We start from the raw sequence: 26,822 nt of genomic DNA, 5'->3' as shown, positions 1-26,822 counted from the left end.
ATTTTTTGCTTCAACATATGAATATAATTCCGACAAATAATAGTTTTACCTTTACTTGTTTTTCCCTTTGCATGCGCTAGCATTCCCCTTCACATATTGCTAAAAAAAGAACCATCAAATAATTAGAATATTTAACAAAAATACCATCATATTCATAGTATCCTTGCATAAGTTCATAACCAACATCCAGAGCTCCAACTTATTTGGTCATATAAAAGCAGTATTTGGGTGAAACAACCATTAAGTACATGCCAACAGACGAAAGGTAGTTCCTAATGATACATGAAGAGCTATCACAAAGTTAGAGCACTAATATCTTCCTCCAAGATCCTCAAATTGGTTGCATAAAATCCATCTGCACAAGAAAAGAATGAAGGACAGCAACATCAAGTCAAAAAAATGATCACTATTGTGAGCACATGTGAAGTACTTCAGAAAATCAAGTGAAAAATATGCATGATACCATGAACATATATAATTTTCCAAAAATTCACCTACTACATGTAGACAGTTTGCTGCATGTCCCTGAATTAGTTGACAGTAAACAATAAGATGCAGACTTAGGATATCAGGGGTGGAAGAGAAGCATGGTTATAAATCTCGGTAGCAGTTCCCTTTAAAGATCTTCAAATCCTTCGTACTCAGCATCCAGTCTCGAAATTAGGGGTGCAAACAAGCTAAGCCGAGCCAAGTAGAAGGCTTCTTGGGCTTAGTTCCGCGTGGACTACGGATACTCAAACAACATATGATGTAAAAGCAAAACACCGTCTCACAAATCTAACAACAGCAAATATGTGCAAGGATCACCCAAAAATTTATACGAATGGCTATAACATATCTTAGGCTTTTAAAATTCAGGTTATTTTGTACCGAGTTTTTTTTTTTGAAGAAGAAAAACATTCTCCTTTTGTGTCCTCTTCTCTTCAAAATAAAGATTCTGGATTGGAAAATCACTCAAAATTATTGGCCTTAGCCCTACGGCTCTTTTTAACCATTTTACTAAGCGAGAAATAACCTTGGCAATTAACACTTTAAGGACAAAACAGAATTATTTCTGAAAATCCTTTCCACTTGTAATCTTTATTTGAACTCTAAAAAAAATTGCCAGTACTTGAAATTCTAGAGTCATTGTTGTAATTTGAATGCTCTTTTGTTCCAAAGAGTTGGTCTGCGTATCCTTTCATTTCTGCCCACATACAACCTTCCTTAGGTATACATTACTCTCCAAATTAACAAAATTTCTTCCATATCCTTCCATACTTAAATTGGGAAAAAAATGACACAAATTCTAGCATCTCTAAAGTACAAGTTTGCTACTCTGGAGACTTTGTATAAATGATGATATCTCACCAGATATACGTAGGCAATTATAGAAAGAGATGCGATTTGCAAATTTATTGCGGCTTAACAGAGAAGACTAGTTTAGCCAAACAAGATTTGGATAGGAATTCTAAAATGTATGATGATATAGAGAAAAATCCCATTTTTGTTCGACAAACAGAAGCATGATATTTAGAAAACAAAATGTTACCTCATTGCGAAGAGAGAACCTTGTGTGCTCTACTCATGATCTTCAACATAATCATTTAAGTTGGTGCTGAACCCCGAGGGACTCTTGGAGATGTATCTGGATCTATAACTACTCTTGGCATATACGTAGGGGATATGTTCAATCTTGGGCCAATCTAAGCCATCGTTGAGGCATCTGCGGAGTAGTTGTTCATCGGCCTCGATCTCAAGCTTGTTGAGTGTAGGGAAGTCAGTTAACCACTCTGGCAGGGCCCGCATGTCATGATCTTTCAACTTCAATGTTTTCAAGCTAGGAAGGTCTGAAACAACCTCTAGATTAGGGCTGTCAGCTATTTTCAGTTCTTGGATGGAGGAAAAGCCCCTGATTGCTTTTAGACTATCGCAGGATACTATCTGCAGCTTTGTTAGGGTAGTGGCATGGTGAACAAGGCCAGAAGGAAGAGACTTCAACATTCGACAATCATAAAGTGTCAATTCTTTTAACTTTGGTACGGCTATCAATCTGTCATCATCCTTCACCTCCCATTCCTCCCAACTGAACATGTCTCGAAATATCAATTTTGTTAAGTTTGGAAAAATTTGCATCCTGCCACCTTGATCACTGCTACAATCAGGTTCCTGACCCAGAAATTCAGTCTCAATCTTTTTGATAGCACGTGCTCCTGCTATGCAGAAGGAATTCAAGTTTGGGAGCTTCTCTAGTGATGGAAGCTTCGCCAGTTCTGCTGCAGCAAGCCAAAGAAACCGCAGCTTTTGCAACTTTCCGATCCCTTTGGAAAGGCGGCGTAGATATGTGCTCTGGATGATCAAGAACTGCAGATTTACAAGGTTTCCTATGCTCTCTGGTAGGGCACTTATGTGCGTACCTACCAGACAAAGAAAACGTAGATGTATGAGATTTCCCAAGGAGTCTGGCAATTTTTCGATCCAAGAGTCCAAAATGCGTGGTACTCTCAGACGCGGTGTCCTCTTAATCAGATTGTCGAGATCATTCTCTTCCATCACCTGTGTTTCTTCCAAGTCTAGCATCAGAGTCCTCAAGGATTTGTGCCCTTCCAATGCACCAATAAATGCTTGGCAGTTTTCTTTTGTAACATGACCCCGTAAGCGACGTGGCTTCAATGAAGATGAATTAATTGGGACTTCACCCCCATCTTTCACAACCAAATTCTCATCTCCCACTAAAAATCGAGCAAGACACCATAGTATATCATGCACGGTGCAAATTGAAAAATTATCTGGATCTGGTTGCAAAAAACTCCTCTGAACAAGTTCCCCATAATAATCTTCACCTAACTCTTCCAATGTTAGATCTCCTTCTTCATGGATGAACCCTTCAGAGATCCAATACCAAATTAGTTCTTCACGATCGAAAAAAAAAATCCTCAGGGAACAACGAGCAATATAAAAAGCATTGCTTAAAATGAGATGGCAAGTCTTCATAACTTAACCATAGCGCCGGTTGAACCTTCTGGAGAAAGTGGGTCGAAGAAGACCAAGGATTGCTTGAAAGGGTTCTAAGCACTCTCTCCCACTCCGTCTTGGTCCTGCTCTTCATTGATAATACTCCTCCAATCGTCTTAATAGCAAGAGGGAGACCACCACATTTCTCAACAATCTCCTTTCCGATATCCTCTAAATCTTCGATCTCACCCTCCTCCCCGCTCAAAACCACCTTCTTGCGTAGCAATGCCCAACCATCTTCCGCAGTCAAGAGCTCCACTTGATGATGAGGTCGTACAGCCTTCATTCCCGATGCAACCCCATGGCTTCTTGTGGTCACAAGGACCCTACTTCCAGTTGCCGCACTCTGCAAGGGGTTTCGGAGTAAATCATTCCATACTTTTGGGTCCCACACGTCATCCAAGACGAGTAGGAATTTCTTATTTTTGACAATGTCTGCCACCATGGGCTCGAGCTGTGCCCTGCTAGAAGCGCCTCCTAGAAGTTCATCGAGAACTTTGTTGTCATCCTTTCTTTTTTTTCTGCGATGATCTCTTTCAGTAGACTGGTCTCTTCAAAATCTTTGGACACGCAGAGCCAGCGCTTCATCGGGAACTCGGTTGTTATCCTTTCGTCATTAAAAATCTTCTGAGCAAGAGTGGTCTTGCCAATTCCCCCAGTTCCTACGATGGCATGTACAAGAATGTTTTCTCGACTATCCTCCTTTATCAACAACTCCACGAGTTTGTCGGTATCCTTCTGGATATTGGAGATTCAAGTTAGATTTCTGTGCCCAAATGTCGTCCAGCCTATGATTGAGGCCTTTGATTCTCCTACCAATCTGATGAGCAAACGCCTTCTTGCCAAAGCAAGAGCAAGAGAAGAGGCAAGAGCAAGGTTGACGTCTAAAGGAGACTGCGGCTTTAGATTTCTCGGCCTCGATCTGGCATTTGTCGAGGATGTCTTCAGCATCATGCATGACGTCCTTCATGTCCTTGAGCCAGTCGTCTATCTCTTTGCTTTGAATCCTTTTATTTTCACCATCAGCAAGGACGACGTTTATTCTTTCGAGACTTTTTTGGAGCCGTTTGATCTCCCCTTTCACACCCCAGAGCAGGGCCACCTCGTCCTTCAACAAAGCGACCAGGCCATCAAGGAGCTTAGAGACGACGGCCTCAGACATCTCCTTCTTGCACGATGATTTCTAGCAACCAAAATCTACAAGTGAGGAAAGCAGAACAAAAATGAAAAGTAAGCAAAAGAGGCGGATTACGAGAGCATCGGGCTAGAGAAGGCGCCTCACTGCTTGCTGGAATTTCGTTATCTTCCATTAACTTGGGTGTCCTCTCCGGAGCTTAATATATTCTGAATTTTTTTATTGGGATTCTTCGTTCGTTAGACGGCTTTCATTAAAGTATGCATTGTTTTACATCTACTTATTGCTCCTTGTTGCTTCATTAAAGAATTTATTACACATCGACTTAGTTTAAATCAATTAAATTGAGTGAGGGAATTAAATTATACACCAAATTTGATCAAATAAAAAAAAGAGAGAGAGAGGATCACCAGAAGGCGGCGGCCTGGCTGTAGAACTCGACGCAGACGGACATAAAGAGAAAGGAGGCGGAGGAGAAAAGGGCCAGTCCGAGCCTCAGATACAAGCTGGCCGTGTTGCCCGCAGACACCGGCGCCTCATCTATCGGACGGCCCGCAACACGGCGGCGCACAATGGGAGCGCAGTTGCATATGATTGACGGCCCCGATTGCCTCCTCCGGCCACCCGAGCTCTTCGTCAGAGCCCCCGCCGCTGCAAGTTTTCCTCTTCTTCCCATGATTTAAAACCACTAGAAATTCGATTAGACTATGTGGTGGGCCCAACTTCTGCAACCTAATCGGAGCAAGAAGACTCCCGCGCACCAGCTTTTGTCGTCTTTTAATTATTATCCACTTGCAAAATACTTTTAATCGCAGCCATAGCTTTTGTGTGGGCCAAAATTAGTGGGACGTTTCAAGAGCGCGCGCATAGAGGCCACATTTCAGCTTCAAGGAAGTTTCCTTGCACTTGGGTTTCCTTGAATCCCAGCCTCAGATACAAGCTGGCCGTGGTGCCCGCAGACACCGCGCCTCATCCATCGGACGGCCCGCAACACGGTGGCTCCCGATGGGAGCGCAGCTGCATATGATTGACGGCCCCGATTGCCTCCTCCGGCCACCCGAGCTCGTCGTAAGGGCCCCCGCCGCTGCAAGTTTTCCCCTCCTTCCCATGACTTAAAACCACTAGAAATTCGATAAGTCTATGTGGTGGGCCCAACTTCTGCAACCTAATTGGAGCAAGAAGATTCCCGCGTACCAGCTTTTGTCGTCCTTAAATTATCATCCACTTGCACAAAGGCCACATTTCAGCTTCAAAAAGCACATGGCAGCTGACCAAAACTTGCGTGGGATGCCAGTTACAGACAATGACTTGAGCGATATCTGGGTCTTCTCGCAGTCCTTGCTAAGATCATGTTCATGATACTCACAATTGAAGTTAGGACCAGGAGACCATGCTCAGCCTAAGACTAATGGTGCATCATGCTTTAACTGTTTAGCAGGATTCTAATCAATGGAGAGATGTGCAATGGTGTGGAACGCAACATGGTGTATACAGAAGCTCTGCCATTATATCGATGGACGTTAATGCATACTAGCTTGATGTACGAGGGACTGGTTCAAAACTTCAGAATCCAATGGAATTTGGTTTTGTATTGTAAGCTTTGTCGTAGTTCTTCGATAATTCATTGCATGAAACAAAACTAGTAATTATTTCTGCATATTGGTGTTCTGAGTGCTGAAACAAAATGGCTAACCATAGTTTCTAAAAAAATAATGCTGGAAGTAACAGCAACCGTTCACAAGTTGCAAGCCTTTAGCAAAAGAATTTCTATGGTAATACCGTATCCTTTAGGGAGATCAGGGGGGGAAAAGGATGACAAAAGCCTTGTTTTTTTCGGGGCCAGCAGAAAAAGGTCCCAGATTTCTGCTCTGAGCAAGAGAAGGAAACGAAGCAGAAATAAGGGGCTTCATGAGCTGTGAGGGTGAGAATCGGCCTATTGGGCCTATTCCGGATTGAAGTCGGCAGGCCCAACCGACTTCAATTCAAAACTTCAAAAAAAAAAAAAGAGAGAGAGAGAGAGAGAGAGAAGATCGGAAGACCAAACGCAATTTACGAGCCAGCTCTATTATCCTACAGGGTGACTCGGCCACGGTTATCAGTTGGATCTAGGAGGGTCCAAGGGGTAACGAATGTGACCACCCATTGCTCCGAGATATCAGGTCAATGTCAAGGGACGGAGGGGCCTTTCAAGCCAAGCAAGTGTTCCGAGAAGCCAACGGAGTTGCGGATTGGGTGGCTACTTATGTAGCCAGTCATTCTCGTAGTACGTTGTGGGCTGGAGATAGGGAGCTGCCCTGGGCACGCCGAAGCATTTTGTTTTCTGATTTTATTGGGTGCATCCGTACTCGTCAGATATGATCTACTCGTTTTAGCACAAAAAAAAGGGGATCAGAATAGAGAAACTGCGTTCCTTTATCCGATTCCCTATTCGTTGGAGATATGGCCACGGAAGATGGCCGACGCGATCTCTATGGGGCCGGTGCCAATGGGCACCAACCATTAGGGTCGTTGTCAACCTGCGAACGACCGGTGTTATCACCGTTACGCTGGGCTTATCCTTTCTAGAAACCTTATTTTTAAACCCCCCTCATCACCTGCGATGGACTACCGCCGAGCCCTTTCCTCCCTTTTCTCCCTCTTCTCCGGTGGCTAGCATGCCACCCTAGCCGACCACCACCGCCCAAAGCCCTCCTTCTCTCTATTTTCCTCGTGCGCTTTGTTTCACTGTTCCGAGCTTCATCACTCTTCTTCCGCCGAAATCCATCACCGATGAGTCCCTCGCCCCCTGTTGCTTCCTCCTTGGCCGAGGGAGCTGCCACTTAAGGCAGCTAGGGGCTCTATCCCTTTTCCTCTTCCTCCTCCGTTTCCTCTCATGCACAGTCGAACCACCGCGGCACCTTGCCGCCGGTTGTGCACCATGCCACAGGCCGCGCCACCACGCCTCAGGCTGCGCCATCAACCACCTTCCCCCTTCTTTTTTTTCAATTGGGCATGATAAAGAACCCCTATTCATCCCCATTTTGGGCCAAGAGAAAAATAATAATAATAATTTTCTTTTCTATTTGTTAATTTCTCTTTTTTGGCCCATGGGCCAGATGTAGTGATGATTTATGCCACTATGATAGACCAAACATAGACCTCTGATTGAACCCGAACTGAGACACCCTCTTTCTCTTTCTCTCTCTCTAAGCCAGACCTAGGGACCTTAGTTCAAAGCCCTGATATCCTTTTTGCTCAGATCCAAGTTGAATCTTGGGTGGATGCCCTGCATCGGACCAGTACCCCTAGCCTTGTCTAGTATCCCTAGAATTTGGTTATCCTTGACCTTCGTTAAGCCACTTAAATTATAGTTCATCTTGATCAATTGTGTTCACCTTACTCGAATCGGCCCGAGCAGTCGGGCATTGCCACTTGATCATTCTGATTTAGGGGCACAAGGCCGTATCCCCAATAGTATTTTAATTTTTAACTTTGCTTGGCTTCTAAAATGATGATGAAATTAATTATATAAAATAATAATATTAAAATGGTGAACCTGACCCATCCAACTAAAGTGAAATTTTGAAGCGAGAAAATATAAGTAATCGAATATTTCAAAGTGTGTTTTCTGAATTTTTGGTAAAATAATAATTAAATTTGATTATGATATCTATTTTATACTTGGTTAAACGGGTCAGGCATGTTACTGTTATGATAGTAATTATTTTAAAATATGTTATGTGTTATGTTATAAAATTTGAAAAATATGATTGGGTAAATTATGAAATTTGTTTCATATGTATGTATTCTTGGCACGGCTATAATCTAGCCCTGCTAATGGAGATTATTCGTTGGCCCTGTCGACTCGTAATATAAGAAACTGGTTTCGACACTGAACTATCGGTGATTAGAATAGTAATAATTGGACACCAAACCACCGGTAATTAAGAATAGTGGTATTCGACACTTTGCACACTACCAGAAAACACGCGTATAGTGACGGAAAATTAGTGACGGACCGTTATCAGTCACTATTTGTGACGAATTAGTGACCGACAGAAATTTGGTCACCATGGTGTAAACTTAGTGACAGATTAGTGACAGGCCGGTCACAGAATGCGCGGGTAGGATGGGCGCCAAAACTTAGTGACCATCGTAGTGACGGAATATCTGTCAGCAAAATGATAACCGAAATTGCAAACAGACAGTGACAAATTCAGCCGTTACAAATATCGTAACCTAAGTGTTTATAAATTTTTAAAAGATTATTTTTGGCAGTGACGGATTATTGACAAAAATTTCCGCCACCAAATTTAAATTTTAATTCCAAAAATATTAAAAATGTTATTTTTGAGTAATTCTAAATTAAAAAAAGATAAAAGGAGGAAAATCCAAAATGAAACTAAGTGTGTCCGCCGTCCCGCCCAAATTCCTTCGATAACCCAAATTTCAATCGTTCTCCAGAAAACTCAAATTTCTTCTTCTTATTTTCAAATCTCATGGTGCCGATTATGATCCATTTGCATCCGCTGCTTTCCTGCAATGGGATTGGATTTTGGAAGGAGGTCTGGGATTTTTTTTTTGTCTTCGTGAGTGCGGAGCTGGGAGACATCAAGTTCGGTCCAATCAGCCTTATAGATAAAAAATAGTTTGATATGAAATTTGGCTTGCAGACCGACTTACCTCATCACTTCCCCATCAGCCCGGTCGAACTTAAAACATTGGCTTCGTCCCGATTGGAGGGTTAGGGCTTCTGGCATCGTCGCTTCCCCTTTCTTGTCTCCCCTCTCCTCTCCTCCACCTCCGCCCTCTCCTCTCCGGCTCCCCCTTGCCGACAATTTGTGCCTCCCCGTCGACGGTGACCACGGCTACATCACGCCCCCCGATCGGCCGATCCAACTCTCACCCGGGACGAGATCATCACGGCTACATCACCCCGTCGACGCCCCCCTCCTTCTTGCTCGTCGGCTAGGGTTTTCAGAACCCACAACTGGTTCTTCCCCGAGCGAGGTAAACCCTAACCCCGTTTCTTTTTACCCCATGATAACAAAATAAAAGAAACGAAGAAGAGGAAGAGGAAGGGGGAAGGAACTTACCGAGGGTCTCCGCGTGTGGATCCGGCGCCGCGCTTGATCGCCGCCGTGGCCGCAGTTGTCGACGGCCGCGCTAGGGTTCTTCTTTCCCTCCTATCCGGGTTCTTTTCCTTCCCCTGCTGCAGGTAGGCAAGGCAGAGAGGGTCATTCCTCCCCCCTCTGCTGCGGGTAGTCCAGTCCCGATTAGCATTCTTCCTTCCCCTGTTGGTCGTTGGTCGCGTTCTCTATGATGTTGAATTTTGTCCTCAAGGTCTCTCTCTCTCTCTCTCTCAGTATAGAGCTTATCCCTTCTTTTCCCTCTTGATTTTGGGGGTTTTCTTCATTTTCTCTTGATATTATGTGGTAGATTTTATAATGGTGGTTAGGATTTGCGCTACATGTACCAAGATTAGGGTTTTGGGTTGCCCTGGTCTTGAAGTTGCCGGATCTGGCTGTAGCTATATGAATAAAGAGAAGAGGGAAGAAAACTGGTCGGCTTGCTCTCCTTATTGTTGGCAACCCGCTTACCAAGCTTCCCACATTAATTTGTTCTTAAAATGTAGCTTCCTATTTTATTCTTTTTTATTTTTTTGTGAGAAGGGCAGAAGAAGGAGATGGTGCATGTGTTAGCCATTTTTAGAGGACCTTCTCACACATCAAGAGCTATCTATTTTCTTTGATTTTTTAATGTTTTTATTAATTTTTCAAAGTGATGATATCTCGGCCATTATCCAGGCAAGCTGCTTTTTAATTGCTGCAGATTGTGTCATCAATGCCTACATCTGAGTCTTATTTTCTTTTAATCTGTCGCTCTATTGTTCCATGCTGTTCTCTATAATCTCTCTAATTACTTTTTTGGTTGTGTATTGCTATGAAACTTTTTGGCCCTCCTATGTTTTGGACTTCACACCTAAGTGCAACCAGTTTGATCTGGGATTATGGCTGATATGCCACCCAAACAATAATGGATATTTTTCAACTGTTAATTTATGTCTCCAGAAAATCAATAGTAACTTAACATATTCAATTTTACCATCAAATTAGAATGAGGTTGCAGAGCTTAATTACTGTAGAAAGAGCTTTATAAATATTTTAAGTAGGTGATAGATATGTCTTTACCCTGTTGCTGATCATCATAAAGATTGAAAACATATGGTCCTGGTATTTTGGATTAGGCTTTCAATCTCAGGATCGAAACGACACAAAGTCTTGTACTGTAGCAAATTCTTGTATTTTGGATTGAACAGCCTCATTACTTGCAGCGTTCGAAGCGGCAATTTCTACTAGGCGCTTCCATACAACTTCACGTTTTGACTTAATCTCCTTTTCTTTAGATTCATCTTCTTCAAACTTCTTCAAGCACTCCATGAATAGCCCAGGATCATGATCAGAAAATATCTTACGAACATTTAGCGTGAGGCTCTGAACAGCTTGGTTCCAGTGAGACTTTGTATTTCTCTCCAAAGCAGGGAAGATAATTGGTAAAATCGCCTTACAGTTTTGTTTGATTAAGTTTTCAATATGATCATTGTTCCATAAAAATAACGCTCTCTCTGCAACCTGCAAAAGGACCACAAGACCGAGTTAGATGAGATTGTAGAAGATGTCATAAACTCAAGTTTCTACAATGAAACTCAATCAACTCAATGCTCGGCCAATGTTGAATCCAATTCATAGTGAGATGAATCATGATCATGGGATACTCCCTTTTGGTTTTGGTTTAAATATGGATGTTGTTATAGTTTGGGACTTTTTTTAGTTTTGCTTTGACTATGGATGTTGTCATTGGTTATTGTAATTTCGGATAATAATTTCAGCTTCTCAGGTATGCCCTCATCTAATGTCACTCTTAACTTTTGCTCATATTTTTATATTTCTGTAAGTAACTATGAACTGAATTGTAATGCTTTCTTTTTAACTTCAGATGGGATATACTTTGCTAAAGGAAACAGTTTAAGGGAAACAAAAAGGGGCAATGCTCTCTCTCTCTCTCTGTTTTTTTTTTTGCCCCTCTGATGAATGGAATGAAACAGGTTAAAGGAAACAACAAGGGGCAATGCAAAAGCAAAGGGTCAAAGCATACTGCTGGCTTTCTATCTGAACGAGTACAAGTTCTTATTCCGACTCCTTCCCGGTTGACAGAGTTGAAGTCATTTATGTCAGTCCATTGGAATCATATACTGACGACATTTATATATGTCTCTTGTATTCTGGAAAGAGAGATGCTGAATGAAAAGCTTTCAGCAGAACACTTCCATTGTTTTGTTTATGCATATGACTGGATGAGGCTCTAGCTTGTATTTTTCTTTTATTATGAGCCAATCAATGTACCAAATGTACCAGATTATTGGAATGTGACCAGTGACCAAATTTGGTTAATGAATTGTTTACCAAGTATTGTGACGAGTTAATATAAACTTAGTGACAGGATTTTGGTTTCTAAAAATTGATTTTGCTCAGTAAGTCAGTAATGGAATTAGTGACAAATTTAGTGACAAAATTTGTGACCATGTCTGTGACGACTAAATCTATCACTGAAGGTTGTGACAAATCAGTGACCAAATTTGTGACCGAATTCTGTGACAAAATCAGTGACCAAGTTATCGTCGTCACTAACTCAATGACTGATTAGTGACGGAAAATACGTAATTTCTTAAATATTTAATTTTTGGATTTGTAACGGCTTAGTGACGGCAGGTCTGTCACAGAGTTTAGTGACGGGAATCGCCGCCGTCATTGAGAATTTAGTGACGCGTGTTTTTGTAACTAATTTCGTGACGGGAGCTCCGGTCACAAATTCCGTATTAGTAACCGAAAACACGGTATAGTGATGGAAATCTCCGTCACTATACGCGTGTTTTCTAGTAGTGCATTCTGACTCATGCCACTGGGTTACGTGGCCATCGCCTGATGTTGGATTTCTAGTATTAGTTTATAAAAATAATAGCGAACTTTAAGAAAGATATATGTATTATTCAAAAATTGATTTATTTTTGGTCAATATTTTGCTCTTTAACTAATCATTTATTTGGCATGCTTAGACCCCACACATTGGGGTATTATGTTGCTTACTAGGCTAGTATAGCTCATTATCTTTTTTTTCTCTATTTTTTAGATCCAAATACGTGATTGCTCGAGATATCGGAGAGTGTGCTAGATCTTCTGAAGATATTCTCAGTTTTTTTTTTTGAGTTCTAGTTTGATTATTTAGACTAGTTAAAATATTTTATTTAATTTAAATAAATAATTAAGTATATGCTGGCTTATGTCACTTTAGAACAATTGATTGTAAGAATTATTTTGTATAAGATCTTAATTAAATTAATTTTCAAGAATTATTGCTTTGATGTGATCTATAGCCTTGCATGTTTGTATGATCTGCTATGTAGGCATGCGGCATCTGTTACGCTCTGGGTTCTGGACGTAACAGTGAGAGAGTTTGATAGGATTGGAGGACAAGTATTTTTACCGTGTTGAGAAAATAAGACATGTCAGGAATGAAAATTTTACTGCAAGCATTTCCTCAGGATTTGAATATGTGTTTCCTAAGGTGAATATATATCCCATAAATGTATGTGGATGTCCTTCTGGTACTTGATTTTACAAACAGATCTCCCTGTCAATTATCTTTATTTTTTTTAAGATCAGGATTTTCACTTTCCGAATTTAAGGGAAGGTTCCAGATTATATAAAAATGCAAATGCCAAAAAATTTAAACCAAGAGGTTTACGGTAAAAAATCAGTAAATGGTAAAATTCCAATGATCTAGCCTGGGTTAGAGATACAAGACAACGGGCAAAGGACTCATAAGTTCTTATAATACTTCAGTTATGTCATGTCTGATTGGAACAATATGTAAACATTATAAGTACGAGGCTTACAGATGATAGAAATTTCGGGAGATACAAGTTATCACAGGAATAAGTTTCAATCCACCTAGAGGAAGGGTGCAAACTTAGAAAGAAGTAACATGCTGACAAAATTTTATAAAAAATTCTTTGTACTAAAGAAATTTTATAGTTATTGCATGGAAAATACTCTAAATGAATTGGTTTGGGTTAGGTCCGATCAATTTGAATCAGTTCTTTGAAAACTCAAATCAAAATTGAGTCGAATTTTTTTAAATTCGAAATTCTTCTCAAACCCTTACCAAACTGAATTTAAACAAAAAATAATATAAACCAAATCGAAGAGATTTGTTTGGATCAGATTTACAATTTGACCAATTTTTCGCACACCCCTAATCTCTCTCTCTCTCTCTCTCTCTCTCTCTCTCATGTTTTGTGCTAATAGGGACCTAAGGAGGCTTTCAAGCCTTTTGAGTAGATGCCCATTCTACTTTATGTCATTCTTCAGGCTTCCCCGCTAGGTGGTGAAGAGACTAGACCAGCTAAGGAGGGCATTCTTATGGGGTGCCGATTCCCTCTCTGGGTTTAATTGCCTCATTAACTGGGACTGGGTATGTAAAGACAGAAAGGAAGGAGGGCTGGGCATCAAAAATATTTGTGACCTCAACTCATCCTTGTTGGCTAAATGGACTTGGAAGTTTCTCAACAGATTAGAAGTGTTGTGGAGTAGCCAAATAAAGAATACATATTATCTTCGAAGAAAATATGACCAATATAGAAGGACATTAGTAAGAACTTGAAGGCATTTTGGAACTGCACTTCTTTTAAATTAGGGAACAGTGAGAATATCAGATTCTGGGAAGACTCATGGGTTGGTGCTACCCCTTTGGCATCCCTATTTTTGGAGCTCTATAATAGAGGTGCAAACCAACTCTTCTGTTGTAACTTATTGGAGTTAGAAAAAAGAAAGATGGTGCATTAAGCTCTACGGCCCATTATCATTGTTGGAATCTAAGCAGCATAAAACTCTTCTCCAACTTCTACATCCTATCAGACTCTGGAAAAGCAGATGTGCCGGTATGGAAACTCACCACCAATGATAATTATTCAATCAATTCCTTCTATAAATTCCTTAATTGTGGTGGTCTTCGTTGGCCTTTTCACAAGGCAATATGGTGTATAGCAGCACCCGAAAAAATTAAAGTGTTCATGTGGTTAGCACTCCAAAACCACTTACATACAGGTGAAGTGATGGCAATAGAAGGATGAGGAAGAGGTATGGGATGTCCTCTATGTAGAGCCAACTCAGAAACCATCTCGCATCCCCTTGTCAAATGTTCTTTTGGAAAAAACTTGTGGTTTATTATTTCAGATTTATGGGTTTCTTGGAGAAGAAAGAGGGTTAAAGAAATTTTTTGAAAAGGTTGGGACCCGCTATCTTTGGCTGTTTGTTGGCACATCCTGTTGGAAAGAACTCGAGGGTTTTCATTCACAAAACTTCATCCATAAATACAATTTTCTATGAAGCTCTCAATTCCTTCATGTAATGGGGAAGTTTGTGCATAGGAAAAAGCAGTGATAGTTACAAAGTATTGCTGAATCTTCTTGATCCTCTTTTGTAAAATTAGATTATCTATTGAATTAAAATTTTGGCCATTAAGATGTCGACTGAATTGTAACTTTTCACAATGACTACATGTTTTTTTGAATATATGTAATTTTATATTTTTAATGAAATTGGGGGAAGCAATTCGCTTCCTCCATTACCCTCCAAAAAAAGAAAAAAAAAATCTGAAGGTATTTCAAATGTTGGCTCAAATGCAAGATTTGGGATTCTAACCCAACCAAATCACATTACCAAGTACATTGCCAGCTTGTACCAAGGGCAGGGAGGTACATGGATACATTCTATTGCACAAGCTTATAGAAAACATGGTTGTCGTTATAGAAAAATATATGCACCATCTGGAGGTATAAAGAAAGGCATGACCATCTACGGAATAAAATCGATGTCATGCCCCAAACCTATCACCTGGGTCAGCCACATGACATGGCTGCATGAATCCTAAAGCAATGCTCTAGAGATCATGCAAGACATAAGATAAATAATTTTCAATAATTCCATGAATTTAAATCATCAATTAGTAGTCAATTAATTTAACTAAATAAAACCATTGTGAAATAATCAATTTTCCAATTACAAAATTTTTAAATTTTAATTAGTATCAGAAAATAAACTAACTAATAACTCTGATACTCAAACTCCACGCCCAACCCATCGAATCTACGCATCTTAAGACTCTAGAAGAAAAAGTTATAATTTTTTTTCATGACAATAAACCCAGTCCCTCCGGTTGATGGTTTGTCAACCGGTGGCTCGACGGCCAGAAGATCCACAGGTTTGAAATATTGGAGGATGAGTCACAGCCAGGACGCAAAAGTTGGTCAGCGGATCTGGGATGAATTCCCTCGACTGTTCTGGGTTTTGTTCAAAGAGGAAGCGCTGCCTAACTTGGAAAATTCGGAGAACCTTGTGAGATTTTGGGGGATGGAATCATGTCGCGTCATCTACTACCTTTAACGTGGTGTATCGGTTTCAGATTTGCCACTCTGTTTCCAAGTTAGCTATACCAATTTCCTAGGAGAAAATGGCACGTTATTATTGCATGCTGTACATGTACTAGATCATTGCCCTTGCGAGTCCATCTTAACGCCAGGTATCTATCTGGTGTCAAGGACAGATGATGCCATTGGAATCATTTGGTATATACATACATATACACACACGAGTGGAAGAGATGAAGAGGCAGTCTTGTACCAAGAATGGAAGCATTCGCTGAAAATGGGGAAATTAAGAACTTGAGATTAAGAAATCAAACTAGGATTGGCCTCACAAGACTCCACACACAACCTCCCCTTTGTTATGTAGAGCCACCATTGATCAAGTCTTGTGGACCCATCGAAATGCTTGAGATACTCCACGCCCAACCCATCGAATCTACGCATCTTAAGACTCGAGCCACCGGTTGATATCCACGCTTCGGCCTGCATGACAAACCAATATGTCATGATTTGACTCGTGACTGGCAATTCATAACATGTCTAGACCAAATTTTTTTTTTCATAAATCAAATCATTCAATTTCATCCATACCAAAAAAATTATAATTTTATATTTATTTCTTGCCCAAATTTGAAAATAATCAGCATCAAATCCCAAACAGTCAAAATCATTAACCAAGCAGCCATAGTGACCAATATTTGATATGTCTACATAATAACAAAATATGTATTTAAGTTTTCATATCAAAAGCCAATAAGCAATCATACAAAAAATAATGCAAATCCCAAAATCATAAGCGCATGTTACAAAATATATATATTATCCATATAGGTGATTATGTACAGGACTTTTTACATCTATCAATGACAAACTCAAATACTGGATACACCGAACCTCTTCTCGATCTACCAACTCGAAAGCATAGTGTTCTGCTCAACATCTTCTTGCCCAAACGATTGCTCATATCTCACCTTTGAAATAGTCATAACTATCCATATAAGATTATGGTAGATGATCGTAACAAGATTAGCTCAAACCCTCTGATAGGGCCGCGTAACACCTACCGGGAACTTTTTGGTTTGCAATTCCAGCTTGGAATCCTGGTCGTACAATGCTGGCACGGACCCCTCCTAGGGTGTGCCGGAATTCACAAAGTTTCTCGACCCACCATTGGTCGAGAAATACAGAAGAGTGCATGGAATGACAATGAAGAGAGGGAAAGAGAGAAGAGAGAAGTCTCTTTTCTTCTTCCTCAAATCAGGAAAGACTCCCTCTCCCTCTACTTCTCAACCCAAACAACGAAAGGGATGGTGGACGATGACCCACAGCGACATCCGGCCGCAAGGCACCGGCGGGGCTGGCGAGCGCATGGGAGAAAAATAAAGAAAAACAGAGGAGAAGTCGGAACAAGGGAAAACTTTGTTTGACCAAATCTGGCGGTCAATCGTCCGTAATCCAACCTACAGCAGCAGCGGCTCCGGCCCTCGTTAACCTGAGCATTGCTTCCGGCGACGGCGGCAGGACCAGTGGACGAAAAGGAGAAGAAAAGAAAAACAGGGGAGAGGAACATGGAACATAGCAGCCAGCTTCCAATTAAATCTGGCAACTCGCTGGAGCAATTCCTAGTGACGATGAAGACAACGGAACTAGGACAAGATGGAAGAAGGGTTTTGAGGTTAATCACCTCTTTGCCGGCAATATACGGACAGTAACTTGCCGAGAAATGTCAACGGAAAATCAAGGAGAACTGGACGCTATTTGCAGGCAGTTGATAGAGGTTTGACGGCGAGATTGTTAGAAGGAAGTGGGAAAGCTTTTATAAATGAATTTCCTAGGCTTTGCCGAAGTTCGATGAGCCCTCAAACACCTCTTTCCTCGTCGGACTCGGAGAGGAAGAAGACTCCCATCGGGAGTCTTCCTCCGATTCACGTGCCGCGCGCACGTTGAGTGGCCCAAACGGCTGGCCCAGGCTGGACCAGGCCCACTGTGAAACGGGCCTCTACAATCGAACAGTCTGGACTCTGGACTTACAAAAATAGTACGGTAAGAATGCAGAAAAGGCCAGCAAGTAATAAAACTAAGGATGAAAATTTTGGATAGAGAAAATAAACAATGTTCCTATTAAAAACAAACACAAAAGAAAGAAACCATCACACCTGGCTTCAAGTGTCTTCTCGTACGCCTCACAGCCCTATCCTCCCTCCTTCGAGACCCAAGGCCTAGGTGACTCGACCAAAAACCAAGGCATTTTATCCCTAATTATTATATAAAAAACTAATTTTTTATTCTATTTTACCGTGCCTAAAGCTCTTTATAGCTAACATGGACAAGCATCACATTTAGTTGATAAAACTAATACATGCTTAAGAATTTGTGACAACTCCAACTGTCATGGCAGTTCTGGTTCTCAGGTATGCCAAGTGTCGAGACTTTTGGACAAGTCAAGAGGTGTTTTTAGCCAAATGCGACATAATGATATTGGCAAATTCCGTGGGTGGGTGTGGCAAGGAAGCATTGTCACTATTTCACCAAAGGGTAGGGTCAGGAATGAGGCCTAACTCAACTTCATCATAGTTTTGTCTAGTTGCAGTCACTCACAGCTTGGTGATGAGGGCCGTTCCATTTTTACCTCGATGATTTCAGACCCGGTGCAGATCATCATTGCTTTGTGGTTGCCATACTATTTCATGCTGGTCATCTTAAAGAGGCATAAGAATTCTTCCAAAACATGCCAATGGAACAGACCGCCAGTGCATGGGGAGGACCGCTTGCTTCTTGTAGAGTATATATATAAGAATGTTGAGTTAGAAGAGAATGCAGCAAAACGTCTCTTTGGGATTGAACCAGAAAATCCACCCAGAAAATCCTGAGAAACTATTCCTTGCTATCGAACATGATAGTCACTGACAGGATACAGGATGGGGCTTAAAGATCAAAAATTTGATGAGAGACAAAAAAAATGGACCGGATAATATCCAATTTGAATCCGCATATAAATAGAAATTTAAGCATCCGACTAATATTTGTATCCATATTCATATCCATATCCATAAAAAAAATGGACATGGATAGATAACTATCAATCTGTATCTGAATGTTCGATTCTATTTATAATCTTATTTAATTTTATATAACACTCATAAACTTTAAAAGAAATATATAATCACATTAACATACTATTAATTTGATTTATCATCCACTTAGTAATATTTTTTTATTTTATTACCATAAATTTTAATTATCTGACTTATATCTGTATTTATATCCATACTTTCAGTATTCGATTTATATTCGCATCCATTTAAAATAAATAAAGATATAAATTTTTATATTTAACTAATATTCATATCCATATCTGTATTCGTCAAACAAAATAAATATGGATATTGATCTACTCCAATCCGGTTTTAGCTCTAGTGGGCATGCATCTACTGTCTATGCTTATGCTTGTATATTTATTTTCTTATGTCTCCTTGATTAATTGTGCTCAAGTGCAAGTCAATTTCACTCTTTTAAGCATGATAAAAAAATAAGATAATAATATTATTTTTATTTATTTTATTTCTAATTAAATATGAATTTTATTTTTAATTAATATTAACATATAAATAAAATATATTATAGAGAGGTTTCTCAAAATAATAAATTTATAAAATTACTAAAAAAATAATTATAAAGCAATGACATCTTTTACTACCAAGCCGAAATATCTCTTCCCATTCTACTGTAACTCTCCCAGTCATGCAGTCAAGATATATACTTCCAGCCATGTTGCTTGTACTGTTGCACCAATAAAATAACTCAAGATACTCTATGGGGCGAACTGAAGCATGCTTTTCGCACAACATCATATTTTTTGCTATCGTGTCGAACGCTAAGTACATAGTAGATAGTAATTAGAGATATAACTATCGTGTCTAAATAATGCTCTCCTATCCAAGTGGACCTATTACTTAAATTATGAATTAAACCTGACAACAATAGGAACCCTAATACATGTAGGACTTTAATAATTAGAAATAAGTCTTTCCTTGAAGCAAAGAAAACAAATCATAACAAAAAGTCACCAAAAACTAGTAGTCTATTTGATTGGTACCTATCTCTCCATGTAAGCAAAATAGTCTTTAAGTTCAAACTTGAGACCTGGTAAATAACCTAAACTTTGGTCCTCTGAAGAAGAAGAAGAAGAGGAAAAGAAGACACCAAAAACTAGTAGCTTGGTTGATTGGTACCTATCTCTCCAGCTAAGTAGTCTTAAGTTCAAACTTAAGACATGGTAAATAACCTAACCTCTGGTCCTCTCGGGAAAACAAATGAATAAGAAGAAATGTTCATCAACTAACAACTTAACAGTGTTGAAATAAGAGCATCCTATTCCAAGGATTTTTATCATTCAAATTTTACCTCCTCATTTTAAACATCAGATATTTGTTCCAATAAACATGTTGATATATTTATTTTTTAATTATATTATTAGAACATGACAATTGGTTCTTAGTGCTAAAATACTAGAAGTAGGAATTTAATTTTGTCTGATTTAGTTTGAATCTTGTTTGCATCCAAAAATTATTTAATCATCTACTAACTATAATAAAATGGTCAATATTATTATATCGACTAAGATTTAGTTAATAACTTATATCTTAACACTTGGAGGGGTCGTAACTAGTATTACTGTTGCTTATTTGTTGGGTTCATGGGCTCCTCTCTAACAATTAACCATTCATCACTCATATAAAAAGCTACATGTGGGTAGTTGATTGCTGGATTTGACTATTAAGTACCAGCAACCACCTAGTAGAAAATTACTAAGATAAAAAATCACCCAAAAGATGAGAATTGTTGCTGAAGATAACTACTAATCTGCAACATAAGAAGAGAAAGAAAGCTTCATTTGAGAGATCCCTCTCACCCTACATATATGGACATTTTTTAACTACCAAGAGTTGGATAAGGCTTCTATGCTCTCCTATGTACCATGATGAGTGTTAAATGTATCATGACCTTTATCAGCTTATCCAGAAAAGTGATAGACCATTCGGTCACGGAGGATACTTGTTTAAAACTAAATTGTTTTTGATCTTTGATGTAATCAAGACTCTATTTATATACCAGTCGCCCATTTATCTACATTGCCTATGCTGAGCTTTAATTTCTCCCCATTTTTCACCTTTTCACATACATTGCTTGTGCTTCACCTTTGCCGAATCCATGTACCCAGACAAAAAAAGTGTGGCAATTTGTAAGTTAAAATGCTAAACTCCATCAGACCACCAAGTTCAGATTCAGGCATCACAAGCCACGACTTCTATGACATGAGCCATGGGCGATGTTATAAGAGATATATTTTAAAGTTGGAAGAAACATATTTTCCATCTTGAAGAGATTTGGCTGGCGCCGTGCCACCTGTACCACAACTCCACCATGCTCCCTAGTCCCTACTCCTGGATCACGCGCACAGCAGGTGCGGCCGCCCGCCCCAGAATTCAGAAACGCCCACGCAGAACTGTTAACTGCTAAACGATTCCGTAACTCCACAGGCCCCCACTCTTCCCTTCACCTGCCTGATACGATATCCCGCCAGAATTCCTCTTCTGGCTCTCGTCGTTGACACCACCTTGAACATTTCCCGAGCCAGCAAACCGCGATCATCGCACCTATTCATCGGGCCGGATTATTTATATGCCCCATCAAGGAACACCCTAACTCGATCTCCGTGGCAATGATCCCGACAAAATAAAGCAGAAGAATACGAATATGGGCATCGAGCGCTAAGAGGTCCGAGAATCCTCTTTGTTCTTCTCCAGCTTCTTCCACGGGCCATGGCAGCGCCGGCGAAGGAGGCGGAGTACGAGTTCGAGTGGGGCCCGTCTCCTGCAATCACCGGTGGATCGCCAGCGGCGAGGATCACCCCCGACTTCAGCCCCCCTCTCATCGCCATGGTCGCCGTCGTCGGCACCGCCTTCCTCATCGTCCTCTACGCCCGCATCCTCTCCCGCATCCTCCACCGCTTCCGCTGCCGGTGGCGCCGCCGCCTGCTCCAGTACGCCGCCGCTGCCGACCTTGAATCCCCCCCTCCCCCTGGCGGCGCCGTGTCTTTCGACTCCTCCGACGACGACTTCCGCTCTCCCTACGGCCTCGACGACTCCGCGATCAAGACCCTCCCCCTCTCACTCTACTCCAAGTCCAAGGCCAAGCACCTAGCCGCCACCAATCGGGACTGCGCCGTGTGCCTCCTCGAGTTCGAGGACGACGACTCGCTCCGCACGCTCCCCCTCTGCTCCCACGCCTTCCACGTCGACTGCATCGACGTCTGGCTCCGATCCCACGCCACCTGCCCTCTCTGCCGCGCCGCAGTTTTCCGCCACGAATCCCCCTTCGTCCCCATGCGGGCTGCCCGAATCCGCCCCAGCCTCGATGATCTCCTCCTCCATCAGCCGCCCGAGGCCTCGCAGCCTCTGCCGGAAACCGAATCCGAGATCGGCGCTGCCGCCTCCCCGCCCTCGATCCGCGGGGACGACCGATTCGGCATCCGGGACATGGATTTCCTTCTGAAGAGGTCCTATTCTTTCGGATTCGAGAGGAGCCTGGCGGCCGATCGGATGGTCCTGGAGGCCTCCATGGCCTCGCCGTGGCGGTACCGGTATCGAAGCTTCTGGAGCAAGCGGTGGCCGTCGCCATTCGGCGGCGTCAGCGGGGGCGGCTCCTCCTCCGCCTCCCGGGCTGCGAGGGTTTTCTCTTTCCGGTCCTACCGGAGCGTCGCCACAAAATCGCCTTTCCTGCGACGTCGGGGGTTCTTCCCGCTCTCGTCAGAGCCGAGCGTCCGGCTTGGCGGCGGCGCGGGGCCCTCGTCGCGGCGGAGCCGCTCGATGACGAGCCCGTCGGCGATCTTCATGCGGCCACCCCCGCCACCGGCGGCGGGGTTCTCGTCGAGCCGGTTGCGGTGCGGGGATCCCGAGGCGCTGCTGTCGCCGGAGAGGCTGAACCGACAGTAGCCGGTCGAGGGTGCGTGCGTTGACCTGGAGTCGGCGGTGGCAGGAGAGAGGCCGGACGGATGGGGTCACCGGCCGGGCGCTTTTAATGGTGAGTCGCATGCGAGAAATTAATGTGCTGCCGGCTTCTTTAATGAAAGGGGCGATAGCGGGAGAGAGGAGGATTTTTATTTCTACTCTCTCTTCTCTCCCCTTTGGTACTTGTGGAGGACCAAGGCCGGTTGGTGGGCATCATTAATGCTGCTTTTATCAAATGGAAGAAGATGGGAGCAGGGATTTTTCTTGCTTTTTCAGTCCGCCTCCTAGTCGACAAACGCGCGAAGTGTCGCAACGGGCGATGGACACGTGGGCTGCGTTGATACGGGACGCCACCGTTGCATCGGGTTTCGACGCCGCCGTGCCGGGGCGGGGCGGATAACGGTTTTCGATGGCTTAAGCTTTTTCTCCGGACGGACGACGGGACGAGCGCGCGTATAGAAACATTTGTGCGGGATCGACATGCCATTTGCCTGCGCGGGTCCGCTCTTCTCAGCTCTCGCCCATGGCTCGGAAAGACAAAGCTGATGGTAGATCCCAACTCCCAAGCCAGTATAAAAAACTCTATGTTGCACATATTAAAGACAGCAATGTCCGATGTTGATATTTCTTACGAGCACTGAATCACAGAATCAGTGGAAATGATATAAATTAAATCTACTCTTGAGAATTGGCTTTTCTCGTATTGTTCATTGTCATGGTTGTGCGATGTTATTTTATTTTATCTTCATTTTAGATACCAGACTTGCATTGAGACCCAGTAGCTTAAGAGTGGCATTGAGACCCAGTAGCTTGTCTTTTGATTTTGCAGTAGCTTAAGAGCCATTAAGAGTAGGGTTCGGTTCATCTCTTTCGTGTGAAAGGATGTTTGATTTTTTTTTTGTACGAATCTATCATCGGACTAATGAACAAGCTTGGAAAGTTTTAAGATCTATACGGGCGCGATGCGCTAATTAAATTTGCTGAAAAAGACTGATCATTCATTCACGTGAAAGATATAACAGGAACCATAGATCAGTCTATGTCAATTCTTGGAGCATTAATTATAGTAGGCATGTCAAACCATTTCGTTTCGGCCCAATGAGGGTGTTCCGTTTTATAGAGACAGAATTTTCCTTTAACAGATTTTTTTTTTGTTTCGTAGCCTCGCATGACGAGAGTGCTTTCATGATTTCTCACAGCGAAATATATTTCTCTTTTGTTAAAATCACTTCTTTGAGGAGCAACACTTCAAGTAAGTATCCGTTAGTTCCCTTCAACTCTTTGTTTAATTTGTGTAAGTCCAAATGGAAGGTATTAGTGAACATTCACCCATACTACAATGGAACTCATGCTAGTCTTCTTTATTTTTCATGCAAGTAACAAATGATGCTACATGTTAAGAGACGAGAGGTTACAGTCTTGCTGAATCGTTTGATATTCTTTGAATAATGGCTATTATAAGCCTAATTTTTATTACACTTTCAAGATGGAGTTCCTTAAAAGGCCTTTCATTTTTTGTGTGTGTGTGTGTGTGTGTGTGTGTGTGTGTGTGTGTGTGTGAGAGAGAGAGAGAGAGAGAGAGAGAGAGAGGGGGGGGGGGGGGGGGGGGGGGGGGGGGGGGTGTGGAGCACAATTTGATATTTTTTGAATCATTTGACGCCCAACTTATGCAATATCCATGAAAATGGTGTCATATAAGTGTTGATGGTGAAAGCATGAGTCATGCTCCTCAAAAAATTGTCACACTAAATGATAGATATAAGTCGGATAGATGGTGCTATCTGAAAATAGCATCATAAGTGATGATGGTGAAACTTATAGCAATCAAAAGACATCGCATTGATATGGTATAGGCAGATATAAATTTGGGTGGTAAGCCCCCTTTTTCATAAAAAAAAAAAAAGAAAAAGATATGGTATAAGTCTGGTAGAACTATTGATTGCAATTTGGGAATAACGAAATAGTTGTCCCTATAATTTTTGAAATCGGCCATGTCCCCAAATGTCAAGTATTGCACTTGCCATGATGATGATAACGATGGTTCGAGGATGTGACTTTTTGAGTTATCTTCCTTGAGAATTCGGTTATATGTTATACTATTCTTTTCTTACAAACTGTGTTTGATTTGGCTATGACTAGAGGGAAGTTCAATCCCATCATAACCTCGTGTTAGTGTCGAGTTCCTCACTAATGGAAAAAAGAAATGCAGGGTTAAAATTGCATAAACACCTCTTTTAGTCAAGCTTCCTATATGGAAACATGTGGACCCATTCTTGTGTTAAATGGAGAATAGAATGATGATATAGACAATGTTTAATCCATGGACGAGAGTAGTGGGATTGTTTCATATGTTGCCTCTGCTTTTTCTGTATAATAATTGCTAAAAGATAGAACATGTTTCTCACTAAAATTAAAAAATTATTGGTAATGAATTTGTCAAGTATAATCTTACTATAGTTTAATTTCATGCTTGATTGACATATAATAAAATCTCATGATATATGTATATAATAGTTAAGTAGGCAAAAGTGGGCGATAAACCTAGCAGTTTCCTATAAACATATATTGAATCATAAAAAGCCTAATGGATGCTAAGTGAGATTTATTAAACAAACAACACAGACTTTTGTATCGAAAAAAGAAAGGAATCTACATGAAATTTTAGATGAGTTTGGGCTAAACCCATATCCTTTGACACGGCTTTTTCCCTTTCTCGGTAACACCATTATTACAATCTTCTTCTTTTTCTTTTTCTTTTTTGGTTCAAAGGGGGCAAAGCAAGAAAAACTACCCAAACAAGTACATCAAAATATTATAATCTGAAGGAAAAAAACTCATAAGCACCTACAGCCAAGTATTTTGCAAGTTTAGAGGAAAAAAGATCACCTATTTCTCAATGCACATCAGCCTAAAAAGCATTAGCAGCTAGGGTTGGAAATAGGCTAGGTTGGGCCAGTCCACAACCCTACTTGAGCCAGGCTCGAAATTTTTTATGAGCTCCGAGCCGGGCTTAGGCCCAAAAATTTTTGGAAAATCCAGGCTTGAGCTAGACCTGGACCCAACCCAAATCTAATTGGGCTGGTCCAATTTTGTGGAGTGGACTGTAGTCCATTGATTGACTTTTTCATTGATAATTTAGAATTCAGATCATTTTAAAATTTCTTAAATTGTATCAAACTATTCAAACTATTATGCCTTCAGCTTAAATTCTGGCTATATTTCGGGCTTGTTCGAGCTCGAGCGAGCCCAAATCAATGATATACCTATGCTTAACCCAACAATAAATAGGCTCTATCTTTAAGCTCAAACTCTATCTAAAATTTTTCGGGCCTAGCCTATAGCCCAGACCCAAAGCCAACTCGAGCCTATGTCTAGCTCTATCAGCAGCCAACCAATCAATGACTCTATCCCCTTCCCTGAATGCATGTGATACTTTGAAAACCCAGTGGGTCCGTTTTAGCCGTAAAATATCAAGCAATAGAGGATTCAAGTGTTTGGAGCCCTGCAGCCATTATTACTCTCTTCAAGGCAACCATATATGTCATCTAGAAATTTTTAAAAAAAAAGGCTGCCAAGTTACGCTATCTATTATTAGCATAATATGGAGCAAGCTAAGTAACATTTGAGACCAATATTACTATCTTCAACTCAAGGTATGTTCCAACTTGAAAAACGACGTTAGCTAACAAGCTCAAAACCAACTTACATGCAAGTATGCAACGTATCTCTAACACAATATCATGAGTTTTGATTGGGTTGGCTAAGCATTGATTACTAATTGAGGTGGATCACTAGACCCTAGACAGCAATTAGGAGCAAGATCCGCTGTATCTGAGGTCAAGTTATGCACCAAAACTTCTAAAAAAAGCATAACTCCCCCAAATGTCATTTGATTTTAGTGCTCAATTTTTTTTCTGAAATTGTTCTTCTCGACTCAAGATAGGTCATATCCGCTGACATGGAGCTTTAGCCACGATTGAGTCTTGAAATAGATCATATATATTTTTCAATTTAGGAGAAATAAGATAATATGGTCGAAGGCAAAATTAACATACATATCGAGATCTATCTCCCAGGTAATTTTAGTCTTAGTGTGACTCATTCAATAATTAGTTACTACTTTGGAAAAAAATCTAATTTTAAATAGAAGAGGAATTCAACTTGTATTTCCAACTTGAATCTCACAAGTATATGCAGAGATGTAACTCAATTTTACAGTTAT

At 41.2% G+C, this 26,822-nt stretch overlaps 1 protein-coding gene, 1 non-coding gene and 1 pseudogene across 3 annotated transcripts; 2 read left to right on the top strand and 1 right to left on the bottom strand.

Moving 5' to 3' along the window:
* Positions 1–130: 130 nt before the first annotated feature.
* On the bottom strand, positions 131–4,841 carry LOC103696061 (putative disease resistance protein RGA3; annotated as a pseudogene). The gene is made up of 4 exons (XR_016396364.1): positions 4,540–4,841; positions 3,491–4,191; positions 1,532–3,455; positions 131–355 (listed from the first exon to the last, which is right to left on the bottom strand). The product of XR_016396364.1 is annotated as a putative disease resistance protein RGA3 (transcript).
* A 4,788-nt stretch (positions 4,842–9,629) lies between these two features.
* Positions 9,630–9,724, top strand: LOC120111816 (small nucleolar RNA snoR109). Its single transcript, XR_005513210.1, has one exon. It is a non-coding gene; the product is annotated as a small nucleolar RNA snoR109 (small nucleolar RNA).
* A 10,964-nt stretch (positions 9,725–20,688) lies between these two features.
* Positions 20,689–23,288, top strand: LOC103696059 (RING-H2 finger protein ATL65-like). Its single transcript, XM_008777564.6, has one exon. It carries the CDS (start codon positions 21,413–21,415, stop codon positions 22,583–22,585), a length of 1,173 nt encoding a protein of 390 aa, XP_008775786.3. The 5' UTR covers positions 20,689–21,412; the 3' UTR covers positions 22,586–23,288.
* The last annotated feature ends 3,534 nt before the right edge of the window (positions 23,289–26,822 follow it).

This window comes from Phoenix dactylifera, chromosome 9 (assembly GCF_051530095.1).
Source record: "Phoenix dactylifera cultivar Ajwa chromosome 9, Ajwa_hap1_PhDact_Kaust_v1.1, whole genome shotgun sequence".
Lineage (NCBI taxonomy): Eukaryota > Viridiplantae > Streptophyta > Magnoliopsida > Arecales > Arecaceae > Phoenix > Phoenix dactylifera.
The sequence above is the reverse complement of the archived record's forward strand: the minus strand, read 5'-3'. Positions and strand labels throughout refer to the sequence as shown.